This window comes from Lissotriton helveticus, chromosome 2_1 (assembly GCF_964261635.1).
Source record: "Lissotriton helveticus chromosome 2_1, aLisHel1.1, whole genome shotgun sequence".
In the NCBI taxonomy this organism is placed as follows: domain Eukaryota; kingdom Metazoa; phylum Chordata; class Amphibia; order Caudata; family Salamandridae; genus Lissotriton; species Lissotriton helveticus.
This window is the reverse complement of record NC_136059.1, coordinates 348,136,351-348,151,616: the sequence shown is the minus strand read 5'-3', so window position 1 is coordinate 348,151,616 and position 15,266 is coordinate 348,136,351. Positions and strand designations below refer to the sequence as shown.

The 15,266-nt window shown below is 42.0% G+C and overlaps 1 protein-coding gene across 1 annotated transcript in view; it reads right to left on the bottom strand.

Annotated features, from left to right (window-relative positions):
* Nucleotides 1–275: 275 nt before the first annotated feature.
* LOC144819348 (UDP-glucuronosyltransferase 3A1-like) overlaps nucleotides 276–15,266 on the bottom strand; it is a 744,338-nt gene continuing 729,347 nt past the window's right edge. The window contains exon 7 of the mRNA XM_078677286.1: nucleotides 276–1,396. Within this exon, the coding sequence (XP_078533412.1) occupies nucleotides 1,120–1,396 (277 nt within the window). The 3' untranslated portion in view covers nucleotides 276–1,119. The remainder of the gene's footprint in view (nucleotides 1,397–15,266) is intronic.

Sequence of the window (15,266 nt, the reverse complement as noted above, 5' to 3'; positions counted from 1 at the left end):
TTCGTTAAGTTTTATTTTTCCAGCACAGTACTTTGTGGAGCCTTGTTTCACTATAACTCCTTTACATCATGTGCGAAATTCCATTTGTGACTGTGTCAGATAAATGTCATTGCATTTTTTAACAGAAGGACTTTTCATTGAGATGACAAAGTATCATCTTCAAATTATTTGCGTACTTCATTGTACTGCCAATTACTTTTGATTTTCATAATCTGATTCCATGTAATACTTTTTATTAGATTCCTGGTGGTCAATTAAATAAGACTAGTGGTATATTATTTGTTTAAATTATTTTTATTAAGTTTTATTGCAGAAAACAAGTAGTACTATGCACGGTTAATTAAGTACAATGTGTCTACCATTCGAGCCGGCGATTGTGGTCAGTAATTAACTAGAACATGATATTAAAATTGAGCAAAGGTACATTTCAGCCCTCCTCAGGCGTTCCAAGGTGTGGCATGTGGTAAATTCTAATAAAATGCTCAAGTAGCAATGGAGTGCCCATGTAAAATGGTAGCTTAAACTACTACCTTAATGTGATTAAAAATTCACAACCCTCTGTAATTAGCCATTATATTATACCATATTTTGAAGAATGTCTTGGGCTTGCACTTTGCCACTTTGTTTGAACTAGATCCTCCTGAATATGACCACAAGGCTCTGGAACCACTCAGGTGCACAACAGCACAAGTGACACCTTCATGCACAAAAACAATTCCCTGGGGCTTTTTCCTCTTTCGATGTGTGCTGCAGAATGCACCACACATACAAAGAGGAAAAAACATATTTCTCTTCGTTACACCTCCCTTGGGAAGGAGTAGGCGTTGGGCGTATTCCCAGGTCTAACAGGAATGGTAAACCTGGGAGTGCATCAAAATCCATGCATGGGTGTAGCGTTGGAACACACACACACGCACCACTCTTGGAACGCCTCACTAGGGTAAAGTAACACAATACAGCAAAGAAGTCAAATTAAAAAGTAAAATCAGCAGATAATTAACTGTTCAATTATACTCAGTATATTTGTGTGTATTCCATACTATTATTTTTTTACATTGATCTACTGTAAACTGATAGCATAATCTAAAAAGTAGGCTCACATTTTAAAACAGCATTATATCAGGGCTTTTTTAGCTTATCTTGTTGAAGCAGCTTTGAAAGAACAGTTCTCAGCAGCTTAACACAAATGTAGATAACCACAGCAGCAGATGTAAATATGAAGGCGGTTACATCCAACAAGTAATGCTCGTACCACGGTTGTTGGGAGCTATATGGGCGTAGGTGAGCGCCTCCCTTTGACGCGATGATGTGTTCTATCCATCGAACTAACTTCTGGTCAGGTGGAAGGGGCTCAGATCGGTGAATTTTACTCTGGGCTGTGGCCGCTAACTTGTAACTGAAAGAAAAAATAAACAGTTTCATTCCACTTTTTGAAAAACTTGCTTTCAGTATATCTAAAAAAAGTTATCCTATCATTATTTATTGTACCATCTAAAAACATTAAGCTTTGAGTTCAGAACAGCAATAACAGATTTGGTTTATTCACTTCAGTTTGCAGTGAAGAACATTTGAGAAATGCTGCTTTTCTTGGAAAATGTCTCAGCAAATTGGTTTGATTGATGCCACATCAGCCACAAAATTGGCCTGATAGAGCTCTGAGAAAATGAGTCTAGAAAGCTCTTGTATGCATTAGTAATACCCTCACATGTTCGAAGCTACATCCTAATCTATATTCCTTTAGGGGCACATGCATCAAGCCCGCATTTTGCGATTCCCAAGTAGCAAATTTTACTGATTCACTATTTGGGAATCGCAAAATGCTATGCATTTAAGAATCGCAAAAACGTTTGCGATTCCTTAACAATACTTAATAGCGGTTCGTAAATTTCCAATCGATATTAGGTAATGTGACTCCATTAATTCCTATGGGCGTACAGGCCCATAGGAATGAAAGGTATTGCATTCGCTGATTGCGATTACCAAATTGGTAATCGCAAACAGTGCATGCACATCCAAGGGTGCCAGTGGGCCTAAGGGCCCCCTGAAACACCGTACAAAAAAAGATAAGTGTGCACATGTAAAGGTACATGTCTGAACAACAAAGAGTTGGCTCTACACAGTTAGGCTGAGCACCTACAATCAGAAAACAAACGAACGTGCCTGAACTGGTATTTGATTTAGACTATACTTTTGACTATATAGGGTAGAAAAACTTATTTCAGCCCGAGATATTGCTACTCAATAGCCATTTATTTATTAAATTTACAAAGTATTTCTACAAAGATCTTTTCATTTTTTATACATGTACTACACCATTATTCCTTAAACAAATACTCATTCAACTGGTCAGACATATCACACTCATTCAATATCAGACATCCATATATACAATACAATTGAAAAGAAAAAGAACTGAGTGGTAGAATGAAAAAAGACAACACAAGAAGGGGAGCGTACAAAGGCTGCTCAAAAAATAACCATTTGTGCAATACCAAACAAATATATATACACACGTGGAAATCAATCGCAATCAACTTGATTAATAAAGCACATTATATGTACATGAATCAAAATTATCCAAGTTGTCAATTTAGGAAGTTGATAAGAGCAGCAATTAGTACAAAGGCCTACGCGTTTCGAGCCCCAAATGATATCTAGTAGGGGACTCTCATCAGGGCCAAAGGTATTATCTGGAAAACAGAAAAAATTGTCTCTAAGTTAAAGAATACACTTGAGATAATACAGAAAGGTCTGTGAGCAACCACCATAGACTCGAACGGCTTACCCTGCTGGTCTGCAAGGCCACTTGAAAGGTGTAGGTAGGTATCTGATAAGAACGCGCTGGAGATAACTTGCGAGCAGGGGGTTCACACTACAAAGTAAGTGGGTTATGCATTAGCCTTCAATGTACCCACGGAATATGAGCCAAAATGCGAGGGAGTCAAAAATTGACTAACTCTTACCTCACTCAATCTGGGAGGGCCCCTAAAGATCAACAGCGTGATTAATAGCCACTGCCAAAATCAGAGAAGGAAGGATGGTATCCAGGGGGATTACCTAGAAAAAACAGGGGGGATATCAAGAACATAATATGTTTCTTGAATCGTAAAGGTACATGGCACTTTGAAAAATGCATTTTGTGCATTTTTCAAAGCATGCACATATTAACATCAACTTGAAGTTGATGGTAATTTTCATGCACATCATTTGATCACAGATTGTTGATATTTCACAGGATCTGTGTAGCATGCTAGACTCATGGCTTAACTACTGAGAACCTAGCTTGCAACAAGGATTCAACATGAGAATTCATCTCTATTTCTGTCTGGTGCCTTTGTGAAAGGACTCCTGCTTGCAGCAGTACAGCTCAAGGTACTTATTTACTTACTTATGCCTACTAGCTCTACTGGGGTATAGGTCATCAACCAGTACTCTCTAGGCATCTCTGTCCTGGGCCTTTCCTTCAATCCGACTCGGGTGTAACCCATCTTTTTGCAGTCAGCCTTGAGGTCTCATCAACAGGTGTTTCTCGGCCTTCCTCTTTTTGTTTTTTTCTAGAGTGTTACAGGTCAGGGCTTGCTTGATGGTGTTTCATGTGGGCTTGCGGAGGGTGTGACTTATCATTGTCAGCGTCTTTTCATGATTTCTTCACGAGCAAGGAGTTGAAAAGTCTGCTGCCATAGGTTGCTTTTGCTGATGGTATTTGGTCAGTGGATTTGGAGGATTTTCCTCAGACAGGTGTTGATGAAGGTCTGAATGTTGTTGGTAGTGGTCATTATTGTCCTCTAAGTTACTGCTCCAAATAGAAGGACCATATTTACGTTGGTGTTATAAAGCATGATCTTAGTTTGCAGTGTTAGGTCCTTGGACCTCCAGATCTTCTTTAGCTGAATGAAGGCAGCCCTTGATTTGCCTATTCTTGCCTTGGTGTTGGTGTCTGTGCCGTCTTGGCTGTCAATGACCCTGCCAGGTAGGTGAAGGCTTCAATCTCTTCCAGTGCATCACCTGCGAGAGTGACTGTAGTCGTGCGGGCAGTATTTGTCTTCAGGATCTTGGTTTTTACCCTGTGGATGCTGACACCAAGTTGTGCTGATGCGGCTGCTTTATTGTTGGTCTCTTGCATCTGCATCTACAGATGAGTATGGGAAAGTAGGACAAGGTCATCTGCAAAGCCCGGGTTGTCGAGCTGCATCCAAGGTGCTGCTAGGTCATCTGCAAAGCCCGGGTTGTCGAGCTGCATCCAAGGTGCTGCTACCTTTTACTTGCCAGTACAAGCATTGAAAATACAAAGGGATGAAGGCAGCACTCAGACTTCTACAGGACTGGACCAGTAGTGCCTTTGGAAATCTGATGGACAAGTATGAGCACACTACTGTTAGGTTGTCCAGAAAAGGACTGAAAAGACAGTCAATTTAAACTTACTATAGGTTCTTGCCATTTTAAAGAGTTGGCATGGCACTTCTTAACTAATAGTATGGATCAAACCTATGTAATGAAGTAATGAGTTGCTAACTTGCCATGCATATTTAATGATATCCCAGGAATTTCGTCCATTGTAATATGTGACTCACATTGTGTCAGATGGACATGTACTTACTACCTAATGCTGAAAATTATGTGTTCTTTAACCATTACGAACACCCTACTTTAGGTTTTGCAGCCTAGGATTCTGTGGTCATTCTGCTAAGCTGTACAGTTGTTCAATATTTAAAATGTTGGCTCACATTGATACAGAGTTAATTTTAAGAATTTGTTTCTGCATATAAAAGCAATGACTCATTATTTGGGGCTGACGTTTTTACAGTTCTGTCATGATGAACTACTCTGGGTGAAACAGTATTTAGCTCAATGCAAAAGACAGACCTGGACAAAGAAAGCAGGCAATAGATTCCTAGACTTTACAATGTTACTTGCCAAGAGAGCCATTGTGATGACATGGAAAATGCCAGTAGCTAAGCCCATTGGAAGATTGTGCAAAACTGTTGAGAAGTAGGTTAGAAGTGAGAGTACGTACCCCAGCTATAGTCATCGATCTCTTAACCCCTGTCTTCCTGACGTAGCCGGTTGGGTGGCTAGTTGCAAACTAAAACATAATGAGGACAAAACGGAAGTGATGGTGCTGGGAAATAATTTTGGCAGCAACCTTCCACAGTCTCTTAACCGACATTCTGAGCAAGAGTCCTCCCCTCAAACATGCGATAAAAAGTCCTGGGATGTGGCTGGAAACCACACTCACGATGGACCATCAAACTAAAAAGTTTGCGGTCACCTGTTAATGCTTCCTGAGACTTCTGAGAGAGGTTTTCAACCAACTTTCTCCTGTTCTCAGCTTAAAGAGTGATCGTCCAGGCCCTCATGCTTTCTCGCCTTGATCATGGTAATGCTCTGTAACTTGGTGCATCCCGTTTTGTCATCAGAAAGCTGCAGACCCTGCAGAATGCCACTGCCCTATTTTTCATGAACACTCCCAAATACCAGTCTGCCACCACAGCTTTCACGGACCTCCACTGGCTTCTGGTGGAACACAGAGTGCAGTTAAATACCCTCTGCATTATGAATAGGGCAGTCAACAATAAAGTTCCCTTTCTACTGAGATCGCTAGCCTCCCCATACCTGCCAGGGAGCACCTTCAGATCTTTCTCAGCCCTGACACTGAGGCTCCCAGGATCAGAAGATTCTGATGGGATGGCTGCTTTACCCGGTATCTGGCTCTGAAACCTTGGACCACCTTGCCTATGGACCTCTGCCTAATAGAGCTTGAACTTCCATTTGAAACAGTCTTGAGACCTGGCTGTTCAGCACTGATCCTCTGGCAGATCTATTGTTACATTTCTGTGGCAGGTGTCTGGGAGGACTTCAGGTATGCTATGTACAAACTCTAGAATTGAATGGTTCTGTACAGGGAAGAGAAACACAGATTTAACAGAAGACCATTAGCCCATGTGTAGGTGGAAGTGGTGTCATCTGTTGGGGGAAAGAATACTGCCTACAAGACTGAATCACCAGGCACTAGGGAATGAGATAGATATGACATAGCCCATCCTGCTAAGACATGGGAGCAAACAAACCCACAAGAGAGAGCAGTGGTACCAACTTGTAGCAGTGGAATTAACCTCTCTCCCCAAGTTGTCACCTGTCCTAAATGCATCAGGGATTACCCTGAGAATCGTTTCCACCATCAGACAAACAACTAATCTACAAGGGATTTAGTGTTTGGTTACATTGTTCTGCAAGCATCCAAATGCCTAGATTATTATGATTGATTTGTCAAACTACACAACAACATATAGTAGAAGCAATACGTGCCAAAATTCTGTAGTTACATAATCTGGGAATGCTATGCAAATATATCAATGTTTATATTAAAGAAATGTGTTTTACATTGCACGGGGAGGGCTTTCATGACTGTGCTGCCTAGGTTCCTATATGTAGTCCAGACATTCCCACTACTCCATCCCGGTGGTACCTCAGCTGAAATAAAAAAAACTGCTCAATAACTTTGCCAGGGCAAGCAAGAAGCCATTGATTGCAAAGAAGAAGATGCACACACTGGTGGAGGAAGGATAACTATGTCTACCAAATGTCCTGAAATATAACCAAGACACTCAAATATGGTAGATAGTAGAGTGGCACTGAAAATAGAGAAAAAAACTCTGGTCCTTCCTGGATCAGGCAGTTAGTGGGGGGCTCCTGTGGAGGACCCCTAGGTTGGCCAGGCAGCATGTACCATGTGGCCTACATTTGATGACGGTGGTGACCCTAGGAGCATGGGATACAGCGATAATAAAGACAGGCCTTTTTACATGCCCTTCCTCATTTATACCCTCTGTGGGTATTCTGCACTTTGGACCATCAGAGATCTCAATGTGGCAAAAATAAACCTGCCAGCTAATAAGGGATTTGTCTTACACAGAGGCCCTCAAAACATTAGATCAAATTAGACTACGGCATACCATAACAAAAGTTGCTTAGGTATAGTCAAAATTGGCTTCAGGTGTCCCACTGAGCCCTTAAAAACAGTATACTGCACTCTAAAGCCCTGCAAGAAATGGTTTCTAAGTGAAAAAAGAGACAAATACTATCAGAAATATACTAATACTTGCCAGGGAGAGATGGGGGAATGCCTTGCCACACTATATTGTAGAGAGAACTAAAATGTACTCCTACAACAAAGCAATGGTCCTCCGTCTATTAGAGGGTGCCTCCATCAAAGAAACACTTATCAAAATAGCACTCTATTGTTTCTGCAACCTAGATAGGCTTAAATCATGTATACCACCAGATCGAAGAAATTCTTGCAGTGCTGCAATGGTACAGGCATGCTACTTCACTTTCTTTGGCACTACCCAAAACGTACAAAATGCTGGGCAGAGGTTCTTGATAATATCAACTCCATGCCAGAGACTAAGCTGTGAAATTCCCCATGCAGATAGTCCCTGGAGTACCCTTATTGCCTCACTAACCCTCTTAAGTCACCTAGGAGGAAGATGATTTGATTTCCCTTGGCAGCGGCAATTCAGAACATAATGTCCAGCTGGGGGTAGGTTTGAGTGACCATAAATCTTGGAAACATAGAATCTGGAATGCTCTAGTGATGGAAACAAATTACGAAGACCGTGTTAGGCGTTGAAGACAGTCCTTGCTGGTTCTTTGCCTTGGCAGTCACAGCCGTTTGTTGTTGCTGCAGTGCGAAGTGCATTGCCGTTCATCACTGTAGGTCACTGTAGGGAGAAAAGTTTGTTATGTTTCATACAGGTGCCCAATATAGGCCCAGGTAGCAACTCGACCTTTCACTTATATTTCCCTGCTATTACACTACATAACTGTTCTTGACACTGATCTTTTACCTAGTTACGGTAATGCCTAATGACATGGGGCTTTCTCTGAAAACCAGCCTCATTCATTATGCATGAGGATTCTAGGAATCACAGCAGGACACAGCAGAACACCATCTCCTGCATAATAACTATGTACAAGGGTCATTCTTTCCGTCATCCTAGTCTGCCATGACACACCAAGGTATATCTCCTGGGAGTATAACATTGGTTATATAAACAGGATATCTTGCTGAGGTAGGGTGAGGAGAAAAGGACTTCCATGCCGACACACTGATGTGAGACGCTGAGGTTGCTGCACGCAGACACTCCAGCTCGCAGTAGTCTGACATCCCTTGCGGGGTATCCATCTCAAGACCAAGATGGGGTCCCACATTTTCTCACTTCAGGTAATGGGCTTGACTTTATCCTAGGGGGATTCTTGGCTTCTACACATACATACATGCTAGGAACACTTAGGTACATCTAGTTAGGGTTGCATCGTAGGGGATGTATGTCACTACAACGCATGCTTTTACAACGCATGCCATTACGACGCAGGTTTTACAACGCAAGTCATTACAACAACTTGCGTTGGGGGGCGCTGGATAGTGAATAGTTTAATTTACTATTCCAACTCCAGTCCCCGGGGATAGTAGGGAAGGTGTTGGATAGTAATTAAACTGTTCCCTATCCTAGAGCGCCCCCCAGCGCAATTCGTTGTAATAACTTGCGTTGTAAAAGTTGCGTCGTAATGGTAGTGCGTTGTAAAAGTTGCTTTGTAAAGGATGTTTCCCCATCGTAGGAGTACGCATTTACTACTGTCATGTATTTTATATACTTGCTTGTACTCATTGTTTTAGCACGATGGTAGGAATCTACCATCCTTTTACTCTGTAAGTGATTCTAATCATTTATATATGTTTCTGTCTAATGGTTATTTCTGCACACCTATTTTAGACTAGAATGCTGCTGGTTCAATAAATGCCTATTGAGAAATGTCCCCACCGTTTATTCTGTGTTTCCCTCTGAGACAAACTGAGCAAAACTTTTCTCCTTGGTAAGAGGGGTTTCTAATGGCACTGTGAGCTAGCTGGTATTGCGGATAACATACCAGGTGCGGGTGTCTAGAATCAGTCTGGACACCATTCCTAGTGTATGTTGTCAAAACGCACATTCCTATATAGGTTTATAGGAACTACATGACATGGCACCGCCAACGTAGGTTTGGTACTTATTTAATGGTCAAATCTGAGTAGTTCAGTTGTGATGTTCTCAGAGACCCCTACTCACATTTCCCCAGGGACATCTGGAGTGGGAAGGGAACTATCCACCGCAGCTCGGTAGGCATGTCCTATGTAATGGCTGTAGGTTTATCAAGCTTGTAGGACAAATTGCTCCTATTTGTGCATAAAACCTTATCTCAGCTTCCTTGAAAACCTTCATCAACAATAGCTGACGAAAACGCCACTGTGCCAGCACAACGTGCAGCTGCGGTGAAGGAGGAAAAAGAAGAAGGGGAAATCAACATTTCAGAAAATGTTAGAAATGCCCTTACTCTGAAGCTAGCGGACTATGGAGTCCCAGCTAGGGTTGGCACAGTCACATTTGTGATTGAGGCTCATGAATCATACAGAAGAGGGTATTCTATTCATGGGTTAAACTCCCACGGGCAGATGCGCAATCACATACATTTCATTATTACACTGAGGATGAACCACCAAACAAATACTCTCCGTATGAGGACATTGAAATTCCACTCACCTACCAGGAGCACATACATTGGTTTAAAGGCACCCTCCCACACACAAAAAAAAAGTGAGACTTGGTCCACTCTGAAGAGATGGAGCCACTTGGCCAGTCCTAGCTGCGTACACACCGCATTCAGACATTGACTCAATGCCAGTATCAGACCTACGTCTACTTCATAAAGAAATAATAAAACTTTACAGAAACCTGACACAGTTTGTGATAAAAACACTCACACTTCGGCCAACGAGAGCTACACAAACAGGACAAAGTCAGGGATCTACAACTAAAATTACACCACAAACACTACATGCCATTATGGGAAAAAGGCTCACTCGACGTGAGCAAATGCCATTCTGGATAGCTCAAAAAATAACACAGTTAGAGGCAGTATTTCCACACACAAGCCCTCAAGGGAAACACAGAATGCTAACAATCTGCTTGCCAATGGGGATAGCTCCCCATGTAGAGGATTGCACCATTTGGAGTACAGTTTGCGCTGCAATATATACCTGAACTCATGGTGTCCCGTTATTAGCAGTAATACCAGATGTATTAAGACAAATACAGAATGAGTATGGAACAGAACCTGCTCTGAACTTAGGGATGAAATTGTTAGGAAATTTTGCCCAGGTACCAGCTATTATATTAACTAACATTGAAGGGGATGCAGCAGAAGTGGCAATATGCCAACTCCTAAGGGATTTCACTCATTACAACAGGTGGATGAAAAACCATTTGACATCAATATACGTTTGGCTGTTTTACAGGATCTCAATGCATCCCAGGCACTATTAAGCAATGTGCAAGTAAAACGCACCACCACTGGGGAAGTCAAATCAGTCACGGCAAGACCTGTCTGGATCCCAAAAGTCAGAGTTCTATTTAGAGAAAAGATTAAGGCCAAGAAAGAATTTGGGCCATCATATAGAAAGCTTGTACATGTCCAGGCTGTCGAAGGAACAAGTACAGTACTTCTTCCGCCTCTTGCCGGCAAAAAAGAAAAGAGATTTGTCTCCATTGATCTGATTAAACCACACTACGTGGCCAATACTGAATAGTAGACCTCAAGGGCTCCTGGGTAGCTGACGCTCTCCTCTTGCTACCATAAAGAAAGTTCAGACAGAAAGACTCACAACATTTGAAGAGTCACCAATACCAAATAATGGAATTTCCAACAAAGAAATGGAACTAGTTCCTCTTGAAACAGAACTTCAAAGCACAAATGAAAGACAGATATTCATTCGGCCTAACACCGATGTCTACATCAATATGCCTCAACAAGAGACAATTGCCAGTTCAACAAAACCTGCTTAGCTACAAAAGATAGATCAAACTGCATCTGGCTACTTAATCGATTTTGATACCTTCTCTCTTGATCCCAGTGAATCCGGAGACAAAGCCAGCTCCAGTTTCCCTTAAGCAACAAATTCGTCATTTCTACACTTATCTGAAAAAGACTTACTTGGTATTACCATGGCTCCAACTCTGGATCATAACTGGAATATTATTTTTACTGTTCTAGATTGGCCTAGTAACTGTGTTTTGCTTACCCATAAATGGTAAATATCTCCCAGAATGCTCTGCAGTATCCAATGTAAACTTGATCCAGAAACCTCATACATCATCTCACCGTGAACAAAGAGACTTGTTTTCCGTGAACATTACAGCTGTTCCAATTCCTGATGGTATAGTTTGGGACAAGGTTGATTATGATGTATTTGGCCCTACTGAACTTTTGAAAATTCCACATTTATTTAAAATGTCTATAAATTATATCATTACCTACAGTACATTTTCTGATGATTGGGATTTTGAAACTGTAAATAATATGTTGTCTGATTTGGAACAATCAACTGCGTTTTCAAACAATGAAATGTTAGAGGACACATCTGACTTTGATAGCATGTACTGTTACCAACATTATGGTCATCACTTCTTACACAAACCCAGTATCCAAAGAAATGTTTTCAGATAGCGCCAATGAGAATATTGCCCAACACCGCCGTAAGGTAGTTCAAAAACATTTGCACAGGATTTTTCCTATATTTCAGGGTTTAACACTTCTGACCCAACATCATGTTACTATAAGGTTGCACCTACACCTGCACTGAAAAATATGCTGACTAACACCAAGCAGATGTATTCTGCATCCTTTATTTCCCAACAGAGGGAGAGGTGTGGCGCCGCGGCCAGGGCGACTGACGCTGGAATCTGGGGATCAGGGTTCGATCCCCGGCTCCGGCGGCAGGTTAGCCCAGCACCACGTGACTCTGGGCAATAGCTTGCTTAATCTTCCCGACGGCCCCCAGCGCCTAGAGACCCTTACGGGTGATTGTGCGCTTTACAAATGTGGATTATTATTATTATAACAGTCTGAACAGTGTTCTGACTTCTGGAAGAACACAATAGACATAAAATCAGTCTTGGGTTCAAAGGATTAGCAATTTCAGGGAACAGAAGCACTATTTAGAGTGTGCCTCATCCCACAACAGATAATCATTTTGAATGAAATGGTGCACCAGACTTCCTGTCTTGGACTAGCCAAGAACAATGATTTGAACACACCTCGGATTCCCACATCTTCACACATCAATTTTACATCACATGGAGGGGATACATTAGATGACATCATTCATTACAACACTTCAGGCCCCAATTGGAAGGGATGGTTTCTTTGGCCCACAGACACAAATAGATGTCCGTCAAGATTCAAGGGTACAACAAAGGGTTTCTTATCCATAGGCAGAGCCAAGTTATGTACAAAGAGAACATCCGGAGGTAGTGACATCCAACAGTGTTGGGAAGTTGTGCCTCAATTGGCTAAAAATCCCAACACTGTCTTAGGTGAAACAGCACTTATCCTTACTCTCAGATGTGGTGGATCTAAGGGATTTTTTATTAGGTCCCCAAAAGACACGTCAGAAACGTTTATATTACGTTGTCTATCAACACAAGGCTGTGGAGAGACTCCGTGAAATAGATAGAATTAACCTAGAAATAGCGTTAGCTGTGGTTGACAATCAATCGCATGACTACATTAACAATCAAGATTTATTCATTGGGCAACATTGTTATTGATATACTAGAACAGGACTAGTCCATACAACAACATGGATAATCTCAACTACGTTCTATTATGTTATTAAACTGGAAGCTGCAATCATTTCGCTCTGGTTATGTGCCTTAGCCATTTATCAACAGTGCATATCTATTTTCAGCATACAATCTAACTTAAAAACAGATTACGATGGCACAAAAGGGAGCCAAATATACAATGCTGCGTATTGAAAAACTCAAGTTACCTTTTACTGTGGCAGAATCACCATACAGTGAATGGTTAATCCATTGCCATGTAACATTACCGGTCACAACTTTCCAGTTTCAATATTGCATAGAACCACACAGGCAGGCGGATATGAAGCAATGGGCAGGGAATTCATCAAGGAATCTTGGAAATTGCCAAACAGATTTTGATGCAGGAATGGGAACATGGAAGTTTTTCTCAGCAGTACTAACTGCAAGAATTCTTTAAGTGGATCTCTCATATGCCAGGATATCATGCTTCTCCGGGCCTGTAATGGTTCAGTTACTAACTTATCCTGTCACTTGAAAGGAACCCCGGCTGCCGTGATTAATCTGGTGTTCAAGTTACTTTCAAATGGGAGTTACTTGATGTTGTATAATCCTGATTGCTGTGGGATGGTCCCGGGCATCGTCTATCTAGTCACTGTAAGCTCCAGGGTTACTTGCTGTATGCAAGTATTGTTTCCACCGACACACACACTGGGGATGCGCCGTTATGTCCAGTCGGATGAGGAGAGGGTGATATGTTTCATACAGGTACCCAAAATAGGCCCAGGTAGCACCTCAACCTTCCACTTATATTTCCCCTGCCATTACAATACATAACGGTTCTAGAGACAGTCCTTTTACCTAGTTGCGGTAATGCCTAAATGACTTGGGGTTTTCTCTGAAATCTAGCCTCATTTATTATGCATGAGGATTCGTGGAATCACAGCAGGTCACAGCAGAACTCCGTCTCCTGCATAATAACTATGTACAAGGGTCATTCCTTCCGTCATCCTAGTCCAACATGACACAGCAGGGTAAATCCCCTGGATGTATCACATTGGGTATATAAACACCATATCTAGCTGAAGGAGGGAGAAGAGAAAAGGACTTCCATGCCGACACACTGACGCAAGATGCTGAGGTTCCTGCACGCAGACTCCTCAGCACGCAGAAGTCTCACATCTCTTGCAGGGTGTCCATCTCGAGACCAAGATGGGGTCCCACAGTCTCTCACTTCGGGTAATTGGGTTGACTTTATTATAGAGGGATTCTTAGCTTCTACACCTACCTACATGCTAGGTACACTTATATTTGTATGTTAATAAAAGCCTTGTGTGAAGTTCTTTGTGAGTATGCCTAGGCAGAGCCTTCGATATTTAAGTGGGACTGGAATCAGCTCAGCTCCTCCCAGCTTCTCAGGATGACCCATCCTTTTAACACCTACTCCCGCTTTGTCCGACTGTCTGGGAGGAATACACTAAGGCCAGCAGCCACTCTAATTAAAGTCATGTGACCCAGGACACAGACTGCATGAACCAATTGGTTGCGACAAGAAAATGGCAACTTTCTAAAAGTGGCATTTTCAGAATTGTGATCTAAAAGTCAACGTTGCAATTATAGAGGATTTTAAATTGCAATCCTTAAGAGAACAAACGTGACATTTCTACTTGTTCCGAAACAAAGCTTATCACTTATTGAATGTAGTAAGGTAATACAGAGTTATACTATGGGAGAGGTAGGCGTTGCAGTAGTGAACAACACATTTTTTTTAGTTTTTAACTACCATGACATGTAAAATCTAAAACTACATATCCTATATTTTAAATACACTTCACCTACGCTATCTAGGGCATCCTTGCCACATGACATATATACATTAAGCCCACCTTTCAAGTGACTTATATGTTCTAAAAAGGAAGGTTTAGGCCTGACAAAGGGGTTGTTTTGCCAAGTTGAATTAACAGTTTAAAACTGCACACAGACTGAAACAGCAGCCCTGAGACATGTTTTGGAAGGCTATTCAGAGGTGGCACAATAAGTGCTGCAGGCCCACTTGGGTTTAATTTACAGGCCCTGGGTACTTGTAGTATCACTGTTCTAGGGACTTATAATTAAAATAAATGTGCCAATTGGGTGTAAGCAAATTTTACAATGTTTTAAGTAGTGAGCACCAGGACTTTAGCATTGGTTAGCAGTGATAATAGCCGCAACCCGTCCATTAGGGCTCACTTTTTGCCCCTCACAACCGTGTCTGTCAAGCTGAGCAAAAGCGGCCTGATAGACACTGTTGATTTTCAGGTCAGGCAGCCAGGAACTAGACATGCTCTAAATGTGCAGGCTCCTGGTTGCTTGAGCTGAACTTTACTGAGCTGAAAATGCCACAGCTGCTGTGGGTGTGACCTCCTAAGCTCAGAAAAGGTCATTGAGGCCCCTCCCTTAGTGATGAGGGGTAGCGTCACTCATTGCCTCACACCTGGGCACTTCCGTTTTAAGCCCTAAAGAGCCCTGGCTGCGTGTCAGGCAATCAGAATGGGGTGGGAGTCAGCAGTCTCACTGACCACATCCTACTCTGTGACGACATAAGAACTGCTGCCTTCTCTCATTGGCTGAAGGCAGCAGTGCCAACCC